A 22689-nucleotide genomic window follows, 5' to 3' on the forward strand; every position below is an offset into this window, starting at 1 on the left:
AGCAGAAAGCACCCTATGAGCTTTGGGTGCTTAGTAAAGCACGGCACGGTTGCGAGCCAGCCCTGGCAGCAATGTATATTGCAGACCCTGGGTGAAGCATTAGCAACATAATAAGATCCCATTAGTAGATCCACAGAGCTATGCTGTGTCACTTGTTATGCTCTATACATCAATGGCTGTGAAAACACAGGGGCATATTACCAAGGGCCATTATCGCCGCCATAGCGGGACTTTTTCCCGCTAAAGCGGCGATAATTTTATCGCCCTATTACCTAGCTGTCGCTAACACCAGTTACCGACAGCTAGTGGGAGATAGCAATCATCTTGAGGCCCACTTTGCATGTCAGCGATATTTATCGCTAATGACATGCAAAGTGGGCGTGCCAAGATGTTAGCGACTGGAAACAGTCGCTAATATCGCTATCTCCAATTATCAACAAAGCCTTACTTTTGGAAATATTTGCGCTAAGCGCGAATATCTCCAAAAGTTAACGCCTGGCCAGAGCAGCTATTAGCCATGTTATCCAATGGAAGGTGGATAACATGTCTAAGAGCATTGTCACGATAATGCATGAATATCGCAGATTTTTCAGCGATATTCATGCATTTCGCAGGATTTTTACCGCTTTTGAGATGAACCTTGATAATATCAAGGTATCTCAGCGGTAAAAATCGTCGGAGCGCTGCGATATAATTTTTGCCGCTAACCATGCATAGCGATAATTATCGCTATTGCTTGGTAATATGCCCCTCAATCTTTTATGTTCTCATTCTTCTCATCCCGAACAAGGCCTGTTAAATTGGCTGTTTGAGTCACTGGCCTGTTCTTAGTGTCCTTGTGATGACACATGCCCATGATGCTGGTCTTCAATTTACTGAAACCACCATCCCATTTGTATAGGAGCACAGGCCCACAGTCTCATGGCCACGGGAGGGGAACTGTTAATTGCACACAGTTGGCTCCATCATTAGAAATAATGCAGCCAGGGGACAGTGTGATATAGTGGCCTGTATCAACAACCTTGGAAATTGGAGAGAGCACCATCCCCAGCCTTGGCATAGAAGTCATCCAAAAACAGGAAATGTCATTATTATAGACACAAAATTACAGGTGCTAAATAGCCTGTCTAGGGTAACAGAGTTTCTATTGATGAATAAGAGAGAGAGACTCAACCCAGACTCCTTCCCCATGGGTTTACTCATTAGGTTGTATGATACATCCAAAAAGTGAAAGCCCTTGAAGTAAAACCATGTGTGTGGGTCTTAATTATAACGAGTAAGGATGCATGCAACTGGATGATAAATATATATATTTTGTATATATATATCTGCAAGGTACATAGAGCTAGAGCTGAGAATAGTAAACCAACACTTCCCCATATACACTTACATTTCGATATTTTGGGCGCAATATTAAGGTATCAAGTTATTTCCTACTATTCCAGAATACAACCAAACCACAGTATAACCCTCAACAAGTATGCCACCTTCCAGGTAATTTAGGGGGCGAAGCTGAACACAGGCTTGCTGGGAAGCTCAAGCCTCTATCACCCCACTCTGTCCATGACCCTGAAAGGAGTAACTGTACTAATGTGACACTCAAGACTTACTAAGCTGGAAAAAGACTGCCTTCTCTTCTGTCACGCGGCAAGGTACCTCCTCATCGGGTACAAAGCCCTAAGCAGCCACCGGGCCACTCTTTGCGTAGTTCTACCAGTACTACCAGTCACAAATCTATAGTACACTTCTCTCAATCTTCATTTACCGAAACATTATGAACATCATGGGAACATGTAATACTTGTGGTAGGCAGATATGTCTAACTCATGATATGCTATACCTACATGCGTTCCAATGGGTGTTCCAGTAGGTCTGTCTGCCTTCCTCTGTGTTGTTCTGTCGCAGCCACTCATGTAAGGGCTTAAAGTATTCAAGAAGAGGTGCTGCATTCATCTTCGTCTCTCCTGTGATGCTCTGTAAAGCCTTAGTCCAAGGTTGTGATTTTCCAAGCTCAAGCATGCTTCTGCGGACGAAAATAAACATGATTTAAAATTAAAGGCACAGCCGTCTAAACGTAATTTAGGCATTAACGTGATTTAGGGGTCACCAGGGGTTGCAGGTGTGACCCCTGGCTCGTCCCTTGCAACCCCTGGCACTGCCTTTGCGACCCCTGACTTCAGAGGCAGCAAAATCCTTGCCGGAAACAGAGGGGGTGACTGCACACTACTTATTTTCTGTTAATTTGTCATTATACTAATAGTGAATAATGTGTGTAAATGTGAGCATGTATTTCTATGTGAGTGTGTGCCCATGTGTAAGCATGTACGTGTGAGTGAAAGTTAGGCAGAGTCAGTGAAAGATAGTCAGTGAGAATGTGTGAGACTGAGAGTCAGAGTGAGTGACAATGGGTGAGATTAAGAGCGACTACAAGAATGAATGAATGTAAGAGTGTTAGAGAGTGTAAGTGAGTCTGTCAATGACACACATACTGCAGGTAATTCTTATCTTACAGAAACACCCATGGCAAAACACCGGTGCTGGTATACTTGAGGCAATTTTAATCATTAGAGATACCTGTGGCAAAATACTGGGGCTGGCAATATTTCTTGGCATAATGGGCACCATTTGCAAGATACTGGTACTGGGAGACTAGAGGTAATTATTGCATACGGGAAAATGCTGACGTGCTTGAGGAGCACCCAAGACAAAATGCTGGTATTAGCACATAAGAGGTGATTCCTGGCACAAAGGAGGGCAGCTGGCATATGGGAGTTGGCAACCATGGCAAAAGTCTGACCCAGGTATACAGAGGTAATTTGAGAAATAATTGTCACCTATGGCATATTTACAGCATAAATGGAAAACAATCTGGCACTGGCATATTGGAAGCACCCATGGTATTTGGGGCACCCGTGACAAAAAGCAGACCATGGCACAATAGATGTAAGTTTTGGCATATAAGAGCACCCATAGAAGATTGTGCAAAAAAGGGTTCAACACTCGGGGAGTGCCAGATTTCAATGGCTTGGCACACACTGAAAGGAGTTGAATATTTTCCTATGATGTCACTTCCTATGATGTCAGTAAGGTCAAAAGGTATGTGATGCCACTTCTACTACCCCAGGCATTTTGGTGAAGTGACGTTCATGTCTTTAGGACTTTATTTAATGAGATTAAAAGCACAGCAGTCCCCCGAGGCCCTTTCTTCTCTTATTAAAGCCAAACTTCAATTCAATAAATTGTCTTGTGACTCTGCCTGTAATCATCTTTTAAAATTTAATTCCAAAATGTATGGCGGTCGCAATAAAGCAGGCAGGTCGCTTGCCAATTACCTTAAAATTAAAAAACAAAAATCTAATATAGCTGTTATCTCAGATTCTGCCGGGACTCGCCATTGTACTGACGATAAGATCCTTGATTGCTTTGTTCAATATTACTCCACTTTAAATATACCTGAATCCACTCCTACCCCTTCTCAAATTGACTCCTTTTTCCATAACATACCCAAATCCTCTTCCTCTACCCTTGACCTCTCTTCTCTGGATGCTCCCATCGCAGAGAAAGAGATCTTACAAGCAATTACTCTTCTACCCAAAGATAAATCTCCTGGTCCTGATGGTTTTACTGTTAGTTTTTATTTTCAGTTTAAGTCTTGTTTGATACCTCATCTTTCCTCCTTAATCTCTTCTTTCCTCACTGCTGTCGAGTCCAAGGGCTCCTTTACCCAGGCTATGCTATGTTTACTTCCCAAAAAAGATAAAGATCCTTCCCTTTGTAAGAATTATCGACCCATCTCTTTAATCAATACTGATTGTAAGATTTATGCCAAAGTTTTAGCTTCTCGTCTATCTACTTTTGTCCCAGACCTCATTAATGTTTATCAGACAGGTTTTGTTAAGGGTAGATCAATCACAGATAACTCTAGAGCTCTCCTTAATATTATTCATCTTGCTTCTAAAATGACAACTCCTCTTACAGTTATTAATCTTGACACTGAGAAAGCATTTGATAGGGTTAATTGGGATTTTATGTTTGGAGCCCTTAGTTGGCATGGATTTAGCCCTCACATCATTAAACTCATTCAACACAATTACTATATTCCTCCCCTTCTACGTCCATTTGGGTCAATGGTTCTCAGTCGTCTTATTTTCCTCTTCACAGGGGTACTCGGCAAGGTTGCCCCTTGTCTCCCCTTCTTTTCATTTTAGCATTAGAACCCCTCCTTGAGAAGATTCGCCTTTCTACCTCTTATACTGAAATCATTAGACATCAAATTCACAGCCTATGCTGATGATATTTTACTTTATATGTCTAACCCTGCTATTTCTTTACCAGCTCTTTTTTCTTTACTTGCGAATATTCTTCTGTTTCCGGCTATAAGTTAAATATAGATAAATCTGAAGTTTTACCCCTAAATAAATTTTGTCTTCCTCATATGTTTCAAGGCTCCGGTTTTGCATGGAGCTCTACTAGTATCAAATGCTTAGGTATCTTATATTCCTCATCCATTAAAGATTCTGTTAAGATTAATCTTAAAGATATTCTCTCTAAGCTTGATACCCTAATCGAAAGATGGTCCCCTTTATTTCTATCGTGGTGGGGTCGTTTGGCAACTGTCAAAATGATGCTTCTCCCTATAGTTAATTTTTATCTTTCTATGTTACCTATTTCTCTCTCGGCTTATTTTTTCACTCAGATCAATCGTGTTCCCACTCGTTTCCTGTGGAATAATCGCAAGCCCAGGTTATCCCTCTCCCGTCTTCAATTGCCAAAGCATCTAGGTGGTGTAAACTTCCCCAACATTGTTCGCTTTCATTCTTCTTTCACTTTAAAACAAATCTGGCCTTTTCTCTCAGATCTTCCTCCCCTTTCCTCTACTGCTTGGAGTGCTTTAGAGCAAGCCCAATTATCGCCTTTTCCCTTCTCTGCTGCTATTCATTTGTCTCAACCCCCTAAACGTTTTCTTTCCCCCATCTTCAAACTCTCTAGGGCACTCTCTCTTTCATTATTTCGCTCCACTTTTTCTCAGGCGCATTTACACTCCCTTACCCCGTTATGGTATAATTCCTCCCTAAAGATTAAGACTAAGGCCCTCTTCTGGAAGGAATGGATTGACAAAGGCATTCTTTATCTGGCTGATCTCTGTGTAAATCGTACTATACTGGATTTATCCACTCTTTGCACCACTTCTCATATTTCTAACACTCACTCTTCTTTCTGACCTTACCATAGCTTTAACTGTGTGTCTTATCTGAACATTTGGGAAAACTAATACTTTGTCTACTTGTATGTTCGCTTTTAACAACTGTTCTGCTATGGTGCATAATTTTTGAAGGGTGCTGTCCAATTTCCAAAACTTATAGCTTTAACTACACTCTCCTCATTTCATACCACCTTATCGGATGTTGTCCCAACTGACTCCACTCCTTTAGTTTTCACTTCCCCACTTAAAGCAGCTGCCATTTATAAGATCCTCTCCCGACCTATTCCTGATCGCCCTAAATCCAAACCTGAACTTGCATGGGAAAAGGATCTCGCACAAGATTTCCTTTTCCTATTTGGGAGTCTATCTGGTCTAAAATCCACACAGTTTTTCGTTCAGCTAGCACCACTCAGACCCTTTTTTTCTTTTATAATAGACTTTTTTTTACCCCACATGACCTTTTTAAGTTCAAAGTCCTAGAATCTAGTCACTGCTGGTCTTGCTCTCACTCTGATGGTACCTTGTTTCATATGTTTTTTCAATGTCCCTTGGTAGCTTCTCTTTGGCAACATATTTGGTGCAAGCTGAATGAGATTCTGAACTCAAATCATACTTTTGATATTGTTCATATTTTTCTAGGTGGTTCTTCTCCTATTTGGGATGTTTCACGCAATGTTCGCAATTTTATAGATTTGTGTATAGCTATTTATTTGCAAATTATCACATCTAACTGGAAAGACACTTCAAAGATCTCTTCTACTGCATGGTGGAATTTATTATGTCATCATCATAGACTTGATCGTGCATATGCTACAACTACCTCCCTTTTAATCAAAAGAGATTTGTTATGGTTACCCTTAACTGATTTTCTTTCCAGACGCTCACCCTAATATGCCTTTTCTCCTTTTTCTCCTTTTTCTCCCTTCTTTATATCCTCCTACTCTCTTTCCCCCTTTCTTTTCTTGTCTTTCTTTCTCTCCTTTTTCCCTTTTCTTTCTTCTTTCCTCTTCTCTTTCTTTTCCATCTCCCAAACAATTTAAAAATGCTTTTTCCCTTAGTATATTGTTTATATTCCCCCTTAGGGGTTTTTGCTCCTTTTATATTTCACTTTCTTATTATATAATGCCATTTCCTCTTATTGATTGTGATTTTTTACCGATGTTTTACTTGGTTTTATCTGCTCAATAAAGCTTTTTGAACTAAAAAAAAAGGCACAGCAGGGCATTGTTGGACGGGTGAATGCATCAGCGACCGTGTCTACGACAGAACCAAGCAGGGCGGAAGGGGAGAAAACACAATACCCATTTTATCATGAAACACTTCTACATTTTCTGTGAATTCTCTGGCTTAAAGCAGTGTGTGACATGATTTTTTATTTTTTGGTCGAACGCCATTTTAAAAATGTTACACATATGTAAGCTTCAGATGGGCAAGTCAGTTTGAAAATGATTCAAAGCTAAGCCACAAGGGTTCGAATTGATTCAAATATTTTGAGTTGTTTGGAACATTCAAATGCAAAATTGACTGTTTGTGCTGGCTCGACCTGTTGATGTGAATGAATTAAAAACTCTGTGGTTGTAGAGAATTCTGGGCTAGTGGGCATTAAAGATGTGGTGCATAAGGAACAGCCCCTTCCTGTTTAGAATTCCTAGCAAGACTTGTGAGATCATCGAGGTTCCCTGTGGCCATGTCCATCACATCATCTATCCTAAACAGATTTTAGGGGGCTCCCCGGCTTTGGCCCCTGTTTAGGATTGTTGACATATTCACGAACATACTTCTTGCAGCTTGCACCCCAGAGACTCAGCTACTCAGCGCATTTGTATGACACAATGGGACGCTTATTGATAAGGCTCAGCTATCTGCTGTATGGATTTCCTTTTGGCACGACTTGGGGAGGGTGGTGGAGAGTTTTGGGAGCTTAGATTGGGAAAATACGAGAAAGGGCGGATTGGCTTGAATAACCGCACTGTACATGATGTCACAAATGTGCTAGTTGTTTGGTGATGCTATGTAACTCAATACATTATGGTTTTTTTTAAAATCTATCCTAAATAGGTTTTTTTGTGCAAAGACATTTTTCACCACTGCAATTGCTTTTATTAAAAAATCATGCTTGGAACTTTAACTTTAGAATCACCTGCTACACGATTGCTACCTGTTTCTTTTTAAGTTAATGTGTTTTACCTTCAAACTTCCCCGTCATAAAACATCATGAATAGGTGTTAACAATGGAATACAATATATTGTATTTCATCCGAAAAAGGTTAAAACTAATTGATATGACGATGTGCCTTTCCAATCAAACATATATGGGCCTGATTCTCAACCTGCACTTTGTAGTACTTTTTGTAGGGGCTGTTAGCTAAGAAGAGGGACATTAGTGATGGAAGTGACACACATTCTGCATGTGTAGGACTTGGCAGGGCAGTAAATAATCTTTTAATAGGTGGTCATTAAGATATGGTCTAATTATATTGATTAACTACATAGCGGTTGATATTTGTCATATATTTATCTTGTACAAGAATGGTTTCTTCTACGTGTTTGCTCTGTGTGAAGTGACTTTTTCGATATGATGGATCTGTTATACTGATGCTTTGTTTGTGAAATGTCCTTGAACCTTGTGATGCATGTACTTTGGGTGGCAGCCTAGTGCGCCTGCCCAGAGTGTCTGTGCCCCCTTTTTTCGTGAAATGACTGCACTGGACATTTCTACACGTTTGCATGCTTTGTTATGATTCTGGACTGGTGCTATAGAAGATGGTACTGTAGAAGTTGACAAGCCAACACATTAACATGGAGAGCTGACGGGTAATGGGTCTTGCTTGGCCATAAGAGGCACGTTACACACCCGGGCGGTGCTTGCAATCTTCACAATTGCAACTGGAGAAGGCCCCACCAATTGTATCTGTGCCTCCTCTGCCCCCAACTAAAATTCTACTGTGGAGCCCCCATTCAATTGTTTAACTTCTTTAAGCCAGGTGTGAAGTTCCCCAGCCAAGAACTCGGTGTTACCGAAGAACTGCGCCCTGCACCTTTTGGGGGGAAGCATTCTAAAAATGTCTGCAAATAAAGAATGGCATACCTGCACACCTGTAAGACTAACTCCCTCTTAAATTGATTAGAAATTTCTATTTGTGTGTGTGTGTGTGTGTGTGTCTGTGAGTGAGAGAGAATATGAGCATGTCTTTAATGCATTGTTTCCACTATGAAATCTTTTCGTTGATTACCGCAGCTTATTCCCAGCCACTGTAGAATTAGTGATGTCACACGTGTGGAGAGGCCCTTTGTGATTAGCAGCCTGGCAAAGGGCTTTCTGAAACTGGAACTGATAAATGGTCCTGGTGTAGTATCTGCAAAGAGAACAAGAATACCGCGTACATGTTACTGAAATGGTTTTCAGATTCTCACTTCTGTATTCATGTGAATACATCACAAAGTATTGCAACAAATATTGCATTGTCAACACTGTAAACTGCATCACAAATAGCTGGCCGAAAATGACTAGAATGTCAAGCTAGATTGGACATTACTGTGTAAACATGCATATTTCATTTTTTCAAGCGGGCAGACGTTACCAGGGGTAAAATGGCCGACAGGCCAGATAAAGAAATGTGAATAGTGTATCTAGAGTGCTGCCTTGTGACTGTTGCAGAAGTATGACCCCACAGATGTCCTTCACTGTTCATGGTTTCCTACCAAAAGCATTTCTTCTTACACTAATAATCAGTGTTTTATATTTCTGGGCTCAATTTTGGTGGCCATCCTTAGTCCGTATACCAACAGTTTCATCTTGGTGGGCTTGAAACAGTTATTTCATGGCTTGCATTGGTATCTCCCACTTTAAATGACTATACAGCAGTGCTTAATTTGTAACAAAAAATAAGTGCCAGGGCTCTTATCAGGAGGCCACTGCAGCTTGCATCACACACTGCACCTGCCATTCTGCCAATTAAAGTAACAACCGACCTACTAACCATCACACACCTACAAGTGTGAAAATTCGGACTAATACAGTCCCCAAAGATATTAGAATGGCTTCTGTAGCAGGAAATAGTCATTTTAATGTATACTGAATATATAATTAAAAGTTGTTGTTGTCAATCACCTCTAAATTAGGCAGACAGAGCCACCTTGTGGCAGACTGTCACAAGCACCGTGTTGACAATTAAGTGCCGGTGCCAAGCACCGGATACCACTGGCTTAAATTAAGCACTTCTATACAGGGCCCAATTCACGAAGGCATTTGCTTCTATGCACCTATCTTTGTGAGAACATTGATTTCCTAGTAAAAATCATGTTTTATGTAAGTAAAACGCAAGTTTAAATCTTAAATGGATTTGCTCATACATAGTAGCACAAAAATAGTGTAATATTGCATTTGAATACATTTGCTGTCTAGTGTACATTGTGGGATTTTCAGGGCGGGAATTCTCCTGTGTAAATTGGTGAACACCATTACAGATTTTGTTCTTGTGAAGGACAGGTGTAAAACCATAGCCATGTTGGCAATGAGGATGAAACCTCCCAACAATTGGTGTGTGTTATTTGGGATCTGTTTCTTCATGAGGGAAAATATTTCCCCTATGACGAAAAAAATGTATTGCACGCAAGGGTGGCACATTTTGGTATGTGCAAATGTACATCAGCTACATTTAAATACATGAAAACACCTCTGAAAGAGAGTAATTAGGAATTCATAAAATAATTATATTACTACGAAACTGCAACTGTCACTAGTGGAAATACTTATGGAATCCTTGGGGGTTCCACAAACTTGGGAAACTGACACTAAGGGGCCGATTCCGATCTGGGTCAGAAGGGCACCGAACGCGATCCGGCCGGAAAAACTACGAGCTGGACGCGTGTTTTCCGCCCGACTCGTACAGCTGTACGAGCGAGCAAGTACGATGCGAGTGACATGAAATTTACCGACCAAGTCGTTTCCAGGTCCGAACCGCTCCGTACGCCTTGTCCATAAGCAAACCGTGCCGTGCAATGGAGGCGATTTATGACCGAGCCAGTACAATGCACGCGTCAGACAGCCGAATCAAGCCAAAGTGTCCGGCTCGTAAAAACGTCCGGAAAGCTGCATTTTGGTGTCTGCGTTGGACACCCGTCACCTGCAGCCTTATGACTCGGACTCAGGGGGAGACCCAAGGGTCTCCCCAACACAGGCATGTACAGTGCGGAAGGCACGCACTGAAGTGTACCCACTGTAGGGGGCGTCCTTGTGCAAGACGTACCCATTCAGTCAATGGGATCCCATGTACACGTTGTACGACCAGCTCCCATTGACTTCTATGGGAGTCAGACTGAACCGACTCCAGCAGCATGCAGCCGCATCGTACTCACTTGGTCGGAATGCAGGAGTCCGGTTTCGTCGGAAAACACTCCGGATCCAGCTCGGTCGGAGAGCTTTCCGACCCTGATCGGAATCGGCCTCTTAGCGTTTAGTTCACGCGGAGCAACTATGGAATCTAGTGCTTATTAGATAGTATGATCTTAGAGCAATCTGTATTACGATTTCCTATGCATTACAATGCTTTATCAAGAGACAATACTCTGAAATAAATACTTTCTCAGTATCAAACACCAGTCCTTAGTAAATAAAATCAAAAATAAAGAAGAGAGAAAAAACAAAAAACAAAGGGTGACAAATCAAAAAATAATCAAATAAGTGAGTGTCCGTAGGGTAAATAATATTAAGAACAAACTTTTTATCATAGGCCTAATGCATCGTTCTCATGAACAGTTGTACAAAAATCATTCGGTCTCCAAAGTAAATGATTGTGTTATAGAGAACAGCTCACTTCTAATCTGTAATTAAGCCCTCGGGGTTTCAATGTGCCTAGACGCTACATCCAAAATGTTCCTCTTTGTAATAAGTGTTTATTAATATCCAAACCTGGACTCTCCGCTACTTTATCAATGATCTGAAATTTAATCTGTGCAATTGAATGGTGATTTTCAATCCAGTGTGTCACTAGACAAGAGGTAGCACTCTTATTACGTATTCTGCTTTTGTTTTCTGAGATTCGAGTCTTTAGTTTCCTTTCTATCTCCCCTATATACAAGATACCGCAGGGACACTTAATTGCATAAATTACGCTATTGGTATTGCAATTGCCTTTGTAAGATAGTTTGACACTTTCACCTGTGTGTGGATGAGAAAATCATATTTCCAAACATCACGTTATTGCAATGTGTGCAATTTAAACATTTTCGCATTTCCACATTATCCTTTTTGTTGGGAACTGTTTTCGTGGCAAGAAGCTCCTTATTGTTCCTAGGTCTAGTGTAGGCAAATAGAGGTTTAGATGCGGAGATACCTCGAATATCAGGCTCTGGTTGTAAAAACTCCCATCTCTAACAAATTATGTTGCGTATTTTTTGAGAATTCATTGTGAACTTGGAGACAAAAATGCCTCGATCTGTGTCTATTTACTGTTTTTTCTTGAGTAAATCCCTCCTTTCTTGTGTTGGTGCTTTCGTTGCTTGAACTGGGATAACCACAACTTACATATTTCATTTTTAAATCTTGAATAGTAGTGTAACATTGCATGTGTTCTGAAACTAAACGTTTTATTTGCAGGAACTGAGAATATGGAAGATTCTTCCGCAATGTTGGTGGATGAAAGCTTTGGTACAGCAGTGCACTGTTCCTATCTGTGGATTTTTGGTACAGGCTAGTGCTTAGACCTTGAACACTAATTCCAACCCAGACATCTAAGAATGAAACCGCTGTTTTCCTCATTGTGTAGGTAAATTGAATCCTAGGTGTTACTTTTATTTTTGTTTTTTTGTTTAAGAGAGAAGATGTTACATTCTCCTATTTCAATGTTTCTACTGTTCCTTTAATTCTGGTGGAATGTTGATTATTGCTCTAGTGTACTTAGGAATGTAGTGGTCAGTTGGAGCTGGGCTTTTCTGCCAGTGACATCTTAGGGTCTAATCTACAAATAAACTACAGTACCATACCTGTTTCCTGTTCTTCTTACTTGCAAAACTAGGGTTCCATGATTTCAAGTGGGTAATGTTCTCTTTGAGTTCACCTTCTGTCCCAGTCCAAACTAGAAACATGTCGTCTATGTACCTGCAGAAGAAACGCAAGTGTTCTGTCCAGTCCAATGTTCAAATATATAGTCTTCCTCGAATTTTGCCATAAACGTATTGGCATACGAGGGGGCTCCTGCAAACCCCATTGAAGTTCCGCTGAGTTATAAATAAAATTAATTCCCCATACAAAATAGCTGTGGTGGAGACAGAAATGTGTCAGTTCAAGCAAAAATATCTTGTTCGTACCGATAGTGCCTTGTTGAAGTAGGGACCACTCAATGGCCTCAAGACCTTCAGAATGTGCAATAGGTGTAAATAAAGCACCTACGTCTATTGTGCACAGTATGCACTCATCTGTGGACGACAGAGTCACGTTCTCAAATTTCGTAATGAAGTCCGAAGTGTCCTGTATGTAAGTGTAGGACTAATGAGTGTACGCAAAGGTTTGCAGATACATTCCCTGTATGAGGCACTCCTTAAATGTTCATCAAAATGACTCCAAAGTTTTACGATGTAGTTTAGAATTTATTCATCAATTTTAAATCATTGGAATGATGTTTCAAACAATATTGTCTTCATATCATTTTGTTACATCCACAGTGCTGTATATACGCGTGCTCCAATGCATTTCGGGCTGCTCGCCCTTTGTCAAGGAGAACTAAAGAAAGAAGAAATAAGCCCATGTTAGAGAAAGAACAAGGGTGTATGAAAAACGTTAATGGCCAGTTAAGTTGTTAGGAAGTGCCGATCAATAAAAAAGAATGTGTGCCGGGATATAGCATGCTGGGGTACAGGTAGTGCACGGGTTGTTAATCTAGTAAGCGGTGGACGGATGGGTTGATGACGGAAGGTCGAGGACAGTGGACAGGTTAGGGATTAGCGGTTCCCAGGTGGGAAACTGCGAGCATAGATAAGACTTACTTCATGGCCAGAAGCCTTGTGGCTCTCCGTTGTGGTGATCCGAGTGTTTGAAAAGTGTGGTCGGCGTGTGGAAATATATATCAGAGGTAAAAAACGGACTAAGCGGAGGTGAGTGTGGGGGCCATCTTGGAGTGGGATGTGAAGCAGGGAAGGGAAGGAAATGGGAACCATCTTGGGGTGGGTGTGAACGGTAAGGGTGAGAATGGGAGATGAAATAAAGAGTAAAGAATTTCACCACACCATAGCGCAACTCCAAATTACAGTATTGGAAACCATCACCCGCACTGAAGGCATAGACAATGGGAAATGTTTACTGAAAAAAGAACTACAATGGATATACCTTCTGCAGACACTTAAACCACATGGACTGAATGATCGCATTGAATACAGTTGTTACCTTTAATAATCTGTTGTTATTTGATACCGCATTGCTCTTTATTCTTTACTCTTCATTTCTGGCCATGAAGTAAGTCTTATCTATGCTCGCAGTTTCCCACCTGGGAACCGCTAATCCCTAACCCGTCAACTGTCCTCGACCTTTCGTCATCAACCCATCCGTCCACCGCTTACTAGATTAACAACCCGTGCACTACCTGTACCCCAGCATGCTATATCCCGGCACACATTTTTTTTTATTGATCGGCACTTCCTAACAACTTAACTGGCCATTAACGTTTTTCATACACCCTTGTTCTTTCTCTAACATGGGCTTATTTCTTCTTTCTTTAGTTCTCCTTGACAAAGGGCGAGCAGCCCGAAATGCATTGGAGCACGCGTATATACAGCACTGTGGATGTAACAAAATGATATGAAGACAATATTGTTTGAAACATCATTCCAATGATTTAAAATTGATGAATAAATTCTAAACTACATCGTAAAACTTTGGAGTCATTTCGATGAACATTTAAGGAGTGCCTCATACAGGGGATGTATCTGCAAACCTTTGCATACAATCATTAGTCCTATATTTCTAGGCGCTGGACGGAAGCGCCTCCCTGGAGAGCACCCAACCTTGCCTCAAAACTTTTACTAAACCACCACCTATCGTGTTGTGCACCTCCCAATTCTCTTGTTTTGTCAATTACCTGTATGTAAGTGTGCCATGATTGCGCAAAAGGTTGCAAAAAAGTATCAATGAATCTGCTGGCAGATTGGAATAATGACCCACATCCCAACACAATAGGTTGGAATGGTGAGTCAAATATATTTTTGTGGACTTTTGGTAACATATAAAGTTTAGGTCCACGTGGAAACTGTGTGACCAAGTATTTGGCTGTGTTTTCATTAAACCACTCCATGTCCAAAGCTTTATCAATGATTTTTTTCAACAAACTAGAAATCTCTGCTGTTGGTTCCTTGTCGAGGAGCATGTATGTATTAGTATCTCTGACATGTTCCCCTACTTTCCTCTCAAAAATCGGTATCTTTCAGAACAAGAGCCTCAACTTTATTTACCTTTTGAAAGGTGATTTCTTGCCTTTTTGCCAATTGTGCTAGAATGCTCTTCCCGATAGGCTGAAATTATTAAGTAAAGTTTTGTTCATCTTGCAAATCAGTTTCTTAAGATCTTTGTTCACTAATAATTCAAACATATCCAGAGTCCTATGGGACATTGGAGCTTCAAAAGTGCTTTTAGGTGTAAACTCACTTCTTCTCTCATCTGCATGGCCTTGTGGAGGAATGATGTTTTCAAAGAAATGTCTGAGTATCCTCATAAATTTATATAATGCAATTTCATTTTCGAATGAGGAACCTAAATATGTGGGGATGAAAGAAATGCCTTTGGGGGCGTGGCCAAGGCGGCGATCATGGCGGACGCAGCTTGAGAGAGCTCCGTCCCGCCGATCCGGTATCCTGAAGATATCCTCTGCTTCCCTCACCCAAAGTAGCCCGAGCCGACGGATTCGCCCACCGGACCCTGCGGCAGAGCTGCGGTGATCGTTTGCGGGCTGTGGAGACTTGCTATGCAGTGACTTGTGAGGTTCTATGAGAATCGTAACGACGTTTTTGGCGGCTATGGACGAGTTTGGTATCTACGAACCGCAAATGACGAGTTTAGTAGGTGTACGCGTTTTCGCTACACTACTTGGAAGGGTTCGTCCTATTTATGGGTTTCTCCATCTGAACCCTCTGGTTCCATTTTAGATACGGCATCCATTTTGTTTCTTGCCCTCACGTAGTCGGCAAACGGACAATGTCCGCTTCATGACCCTGGGATGCCCAAGCTCTTGCGGAAGATGTATATTCCTTTGAGTGTGTCTTTATGACTAGGGGGATGACAGGGCAAAGGCAGATGGCTCCGCTCGAGGCTCATCTTGCCGTGCCGGTCTATTGTTTCAGCCTTGCATGCGTTAGGCCCGAATCCTTTGATCCTGTGATCACGCTTCCGATACTGCCCCCACACTCTTTCAATCTGTTGTCTGTCTTTGTCTTCCTTGCACCTGTTTCTGTCTCTTCTCTTAGCTCGTTTACAACCAGAGTGGAATGTGCCTGATAGTGGGATACCAGCGATGTTACTGTAATTATGTTCCGGGCTTCCGAAAACATGAATGCAACCCTTTTTGAAATTTACTGTGGGAACTGAGTTGTAACCTTTTGTTCGTTATGTTGTGCAATGACGAAAATGTGTATAAAAGGAGCGATCCACTTTTGCAATTCGAAGCAGACTCTCAGAACCTACACTCTGTTGTACTTCTAGCGATCTCTGTATCCCTGCAGTAAATAAACGCTGATCTTTGACGCCGAAGGAAGTGTCCCGTGTCTCTGTGATTTGTACGCCGGAACAGGTAACCCACGAAGGTTTCAGGTGTTGTCCCCTGGCACCGCTGGGCCTTAGAATAGCCCAGTCCTTCAGTTGGCGCCCAACGTGGGGCGACATCAGCGGTACCGGTCCAAAGCCTGACGATCGTGAGGAACTTCGTGTGAAATCTCCGAGGGAAGGTGCACCCCGCTTCATCGATCCTGTTGTCGAAATAAGTGGTCCGAAGATTTTTCCCGCGAAGATTCCCGCTTCCTGACGGCTGCGACGGACTGATGCCCTGACTGTCGACCTGTTTTGGCGCCTGGCGTAGTCCTTTGTACGGCGAGACGATAGACGGGCCTTCCTGGTGACGCCATTGCTCTTTCAGTTAAGTATTTGTGGGTCGCTCCCAGAAACCTTGGTTGTTGTTGTTGAAACTTGGTTGTTTGCATGGTTCCATTGCATTTGTGGTTCTTAGTTGTTGGTTCTTAGTTGTTGGTTCTTAGTTGTTGGGTTTTTATTTGACGATTGCAATTGCCAAAAACCGAGGGTCTCGTATTTTTGCGAGGATATCATAATTCGATAACCCTTGAAGTTTGAAAGCTCGGTTAGTGTGCACGATGCCTGGGCGTAGTATTTTGTTTGATTTTATTAAATGTTGCAGCACGGATTCCCGGTTGGGGGACTCATGTCCGATACCTCCAGTTGGAACTCCGATTTATGAGCTCTATAGTCAACACGGAGTGGGCCCTATTGTTTATAATGAATGTTGGATCCGCTATACGAAAAATGATGGCGTCCTTAGTTGGCCACACCATGGTAGTTTTGAGACTGAGATTTTAGATAATCTCGAAGCAAAATTGTTTAAAAAGAAAGCTAGGCCAGCGATGTTTGATTCCTTTCGGTTATGGCATAAAGAGGCCAAACAGAAAGAAATCAAACAGATTAAGAAAAATAAGAGAGAGGGTATCATTACGATGATGCAAGAGGCAGAACAGTATCAGCGAGATAAAGCAGAGAAAGAAAAGGAAGTTTCTACCAGACTGAATCGCATGGCGGTGGATAAATGTTATCCGGTTTTACCGTCAAGTTCTGATAAAAAGGAAGAAGAAGCAAAAGAGGATCCTTTGTTATCCTATTTATTAAAATCACCACCTCCTTATGTACAGGGTACTGCAGCCCCTGTAGTTCCTCCTGTTCCTCCACTTGTTGTTCCGGCGGCTGCTGGTCAGCCTGTTGTTGGTCCTGTTCCACTTGTTCCTCAAGTGGGCCCTGTTCCTTTACCTCCTCTCCTTCCTACTGCTCCTTTGCCTGTACCTTCTCAATCTATTGTTCCTACCACTTCTGCTATCTTGGCTACTCCTACTGCTCCTACGTTCAGTTCTCATGTTGTTGCTCCTGTACTTCTCTCCACTTCTCCTTCTGTTCGTAGTCGTATACCCAATACTGTTGCTAAGCTCTATTCTCCACTTTTCGGATCGATGCTTGGGTCCGATGTCTCTGACATCTCTCAGAGAAGGAGTCAAATTCCAGGTGGATGAGAGAGTGCGACGTTAGTAACTATGGCGCGCAGGTGGATTAGACACCCTGCTAAGTACACTTCGCGCATAGATTTCGATACGTTCTCTCAGTTTAATGAGCCCACACAGAGATTCGTGTTCGAGGAGATGTGCAAATCATTGAGAGAAGAGTGGGATAATGATGAGTTAGATAACGTACCGGCCGATATGACTGAACTTCAAAATCAGTTTTCGAACGGCATGATTGTCGGTGATGATGTACGACGTGCATTAGACCGATTGTTGGCCTTTAGGACTACAGTGCCTTCTCGAGTGTCGTTTGACGACGACTCCGATGATCCGCAAGCGAAATCTGGTCAGTATCCCATGCGAGAAGTTCCCCCTGTGTGGATGCCAGGTGATGCTGCTGCCAATCCTGCAATTCCGCCACACTTCCAGAGAGTTTGGATACATCTCCCATGGAAGCGATAAGAAGTTTTGCAGGTGAAACAATCCTTGCCTGACCCGCGGAAGAACCCGGTAGGTTATTATAAGGAGTTATCCCAACTTGTGGATGCTTCTATTATGAACCTTGCTGATATTGACATGTTGTTCGGTAATGTTGTACTGCAACCGATTTGGGCAAAAATTCGTCAGGAGAATCATGTAGCTGAATTAGGTGGTGATTGGCCTGCACTTGTAGCGGCTGATGGACGGCAAGTTGGTGGGGCTAAGCCTGAACAGTTAATTACGGATCTGCCCCAAAGAATCATTACGCTCATGAAAACACTTATGCCAGCAATGAGGGTGAACTGGGATAAATTGTCTGCTTGCAAACAAAAGAAAGACGAGAGTGTCTCCGATTTCTTTACTAGATTTGAGGAGGCATTTATTGATCATAGTGGTCAGGATATGAGCACTGAGGGAGGTCAGCGGTTGTTTGTTGATAAGTTTGTGTTGAATTTGTTGCCTGATTTATGCAACAAATTGAAAAATTCAGAAAGTGCATGGGCTGTTTCAACCACGGCTCAAATATTAGCAACGGCACAATACTATGAGAATAGGGAAAAAGAAGAGAATGATCGTGCAGACAAGAAAACGAAGGAGCTTAAAACTAAGGTTTTGTTGCAGCAAGCATATCCTCTGCGCTCGAATCAAAACGACTCGCAACAACAGTATCGACCGCAAGCGCAGTCTTCTAGGATGCAGTCACGCTCTGACTCTTCTGCATCCAGATCTATGCTTGGGTATAATCAGTGTGCATATTGTAGGGGTGAGGGCCATTTAAAGTTTAATTGTCCTGTTTTACGTGACCGAAATAATGGTGTTTCGGCCCGAGGAGGTCGTAGTGGTCCTCAACAGGCATCTCGAGGTAGAGGTCGTGGCACCTCTCAAAATCAAAACGAGCGTTCTACTCCTTCATCGGACGCGAACAACTGTTTTGATCATCGAAATACATCGTCTGGTAGATCTGCACAGTATCATGTGGATGACTATTATGTTGAGCATGAGATTGGTGTAGATGACAATTACTAGGACAGCCATAGACAAAGAGAGGGAGTAGTATCAGTTCCGGTTGATCAGAGAGGGCCTTACGTCGCAGTTGCCACATCGGGCGTAGTTGAGCCTTTTCTGTTGGACACTGGTGCAGCAAAAGTTCCATCATGCATTCGAAACTCCCTGGCGCACCTTTGTCTGGCTTAACGAATGTTTCCGTTGGATTCTCTGGCGCCCCGGTTAGCAATCCAGTTTCTAGCCCTTTGTCCCTTACGATCGGGCCACGTGAGCTAGAGGCTCCTTTGATTTTGACTACTGGTTGTGGTGAGAATCTCTTGGGTCTGGATTTGTTGAAGCGGTTATATGCGACTCTGTATTGCTCTCCTACGGGAGTGGAGCTTACATTAGGTCAGAGAGTGATCTCTCCTATGTACTTGTCAACTGATAAGCTCCCACCGGAATTGAGTTCCCTTCCTGAGTCTTTGTGGGCAACGGGTCCCAATGATGTGGGCCTGCTGGACATATCACCTTATGTAGTCCAATTGAAATCAAATGTGCGATTACCACGTATTCCCCAGTATCGTATCTCTCTTGATGGCGAGCGAGCGCTATTAGCGATCATTTATGATTTGATCAAGAAGGATGTCATTGAAGAAACTCGGGGAAATGTGTGTAATAGTCCTGTGTTACCCATTTTGAAACGAACTGACCCATCCAAGCCTCCTGTGTACCGTTTTGTAATTGATTTGAGAGAAGTGAATAAAATAGTGATCCCACAGTTTCCAGTGGTGGCTGACATTACAGCTTTTGCTGACCCTGATTCCAGCTTCTGCTTCTTGGTTCTCGGTGATCGATCTAAAGAATGCTTTCTTTAGCATTCCGATTGCTGAGGAAAGCAGAGACCTATTCGGTTTCTCATTAGGAGGTCGCAGTTTTAGGTTTAAACGCGCACCACAGGGCTACTGTAAGAGTCCATCGATCTACAGTCAAGCCCTTAAGAGCCAACTAGATGCATTTGTGTTACCGGCTGGTGCGGCCTTGATTCAATACGTGGATGATCTGTTGGTGGCTGCCGACACTGAGCAAATTTGCAAAACTGCTACAGTATCGTTGTTAAAGCATCTATGTGACTTACATCACAAGGTGTCACCTTCTAAGCTACAGTATTGTTGCCAAGAAGTAACCTATTTAGGTCACTTATTGTCAAAGGAGGGAAGAAGGTTGACCCCAGAAAGAATTGCAGCGATTGCTCGAATGACTGTGCCAACAACTCAGAGAGATGTACGTGCCTTTCTAGATATCACGTCATACTGCAGACAATGGATTCCAAACTTTTCATTGTTAGCGAAGCCATTGTTAGCTCTTACGTGTAAGGATGTTCCTACTCCTTTGCCATGGACTGAAGAGTGTCAGAAAAGTTTTTCTGAATTGCGTGATGCGTTGTGTTCGGCTCCTGTGTTAGGTACTCCTGATTACAGTAAGCCGTTTACACTATACGTTCACGAGAGAGAAGGTTGTGCGTTGAGTGTCTTGACGCAACAATTTGGCGGCAAACAGCGTCCATGTGCATATTTTTCTTCGACCTTAGACCCAGTAGCTAGAGCATTGCCGAGTTGTCTAAGAGCGACAGCGGCAGCTGTGGTGTCCATTCGACAGTCCGCAGGTCTGGTCATGGATAATATGCTTACAGTAATGGTTCCGCATGCAGTTGACACTCTCTTGAATCGAACAAAGACTCAACACTTGACGAGCGCAAGGTTGTCTGGTTATGAGTTGACGCTTTTGGCAAGTCATATACAGATAAAGCGTTGTAATGTGTTGAACCCAGCGACATTGTTGCCGATTAATATGGAATCAGGTGAGGTAGCACCACATGACTGTTACTTAAGAACTGAAGAAGAGACGAAGGGTCGTATTGACCTGAAAAACACTCCATTGGTAGATCCCGATGGTACTCTGTATGTTGATGGTTCATGCTTCAAGTTGCCGAATGGTGATGTGACGACTGCGTATGCTGTAGTGACGTTGAGTACGGTTGTGGAAACTGCGAGATTGAGTCAGAATTCAGCGCAAGCGGCAGAGTTGATTGCGTTAACGAGAGCGTGTGTTTTGTCTAAAGGAAAGCGAGTGAATGTGTTTACAGACAGTCAGTATGCATTTGGGTTAGCGCATAGCTTTGGTCGATTGTGGAGAGAAAGAGGATTTATGACGTCGCATGGTACGAAGATCCAACACGGACAGCTCGTGAACGATCTTTTGGATGCACTTACATTGCCTAAGCAGGTGGCAATCATTAAATGCAGCGCGCATCGAAAGGTTACGGATGATGTGGGTCGTGGTAACGCGTTCGCAGACGAGATTGCTAAGCAAACGGCCAAGAATTTGATGAGTCGAATGTATGTTACGAGTTCAGTGAGATGGCCGGCGGAGACTGGTATGTGTGAGGACACAGTTGAGAGTGTGAAAGCGATTTAGAATGAGGCTACCAAGACTGAAAAGACTAAGTGGAAAGAAAGCACGGGGAAGTTAGACGCGCATGGATGTTGGGTCGATTTGTCAGAATACCAGAGGTGGATGTTACAGGATGCATATGTGCTTGCCATTGTTACTATGGCCCACAGCATGTCACATATTAGTGCGAAAGGTATATGCAAGTTGTTGTCTCCTGTATGGAAGAATGATGGGATTGCTAAGTGTGCTGAAAGAGTGGTTAAGAATTGTATGGTATGCCTGATGTATAATCCTGGCACGGGCACCCCCACTCCACCTGGTCATTTTGCTCCTCCTACATGTCCCTTTGAAGTTATCCAATTGGACTTCATCCATATGGAGAGATGCAATAACCTGAAATATGTTTTGGTCGTGGTTTGCGCGTTCTCCAGATGGATTGAGGCCTACCCTCTTAAGGATAATACTGCCCTGTCCACAGCAAAAGTTCTACTCAAGGAATATTTTCCCAGGTCTGGAATGCCACGGATCGTATGGTCGGATAATGGAAGTGAGTTTGTGGGAAGTGTGATGAAGAGTGTGTGTAAGGGCCTGGGAATACGTCAAAAATTTCATAGTGCTAATCATCCCCAGTCTGCGGGTTTAGTTGAAGGGTACAATGGTACTCTGAAACTTGCCAAAATTCAAGCAACGACTGGTTTATCATGGCCTGATGCATTGCCTTTAGCTCTCTTATCGACCAGGGCGACTGTGCACTCTCGAGTAGGGCTTAGCCCATATGAGATTGTGTTCGGCCGTCCTGCGAACATTTGGGGAGTTCCAAGGCCTATGGAATTTGACAGTCTTGAATATCCAATGTTGATTGACTATCTTTACGATCTGACTGCTAAATTGAGTTTGATTCATCAACAGGTTTTTGAAGCTCTACCGGCACAAACCGAGGGTCCTGGTCATCGGCTCCAACCTGGTGACTGGGTGGTCACTCGCAACTTTGGGAGAAAACGTAATCTTGAGCCAAGGTTTGTGGGACCCTACCAGGTCTTGCTGGCAACAAGGACTGCAGTTCGGCTGGACGGCAGGAAGCATTGGGTGCATGCCACCCATACGAAAAAAGTCCAGCTTCCTTTGCCAGCAGATAACTGGATCAAGAGAGGATTTGCCCCGACGGAGACCAATGCCCTTCCACGCTACGTGCCATTCAGTGATGCTCAACTTGTAGAGAACGATTTAGTCCAGTCAGATACACCTGTTGAATCGTCTGGAACTGTACCTTCGTCTTCAGCATAGGAGAATTCAAGTTCTGAACTGTCGCCTGA

The 22689-nt window shown here is 42.8% G+C and overlaps 1 protein-coding gene across 1 annotated transcript in view; it reads right to left on the bottom strand.

Annotated features, from left to right (window-relative positions):
- Positions 1–22689, bottom strand: part of ACE2 (angiotensin converting enzyme 2) — a 459770-nt gene that overhangs the window by 151479 nt on the left and 285602 nt on the right. The window contains exons 12-13 of the mRNA XM_086934340.1: positions 8437–8559; positions 1845–2023 (exon numbers count right to left, since the gene is read on the bottom strand). Coding sequence (XP_086790466.1) covers positions 1845–2023; positions 8437–8559 — 302 coding nt within the window. The remainder of the gene's footprint in view (positions 1–1844; positions 2024–8436; positions 8560–22689) is intronic.

The sequence above is a fragment of the Lissotriton vulgaris genome, chromosome 8 (assembly GCF_964263255.1).
Source record: "Lissotriton vulgaris chromosome 8, aLisVul1.2, whole genome shotgun sequence".
Lineage (NCBI taxonomy): Eukaryota > Metazoa > Chordata > Amphibia > Caudata > Salamandridae > Lissotriton > Lissotriton vulgaris.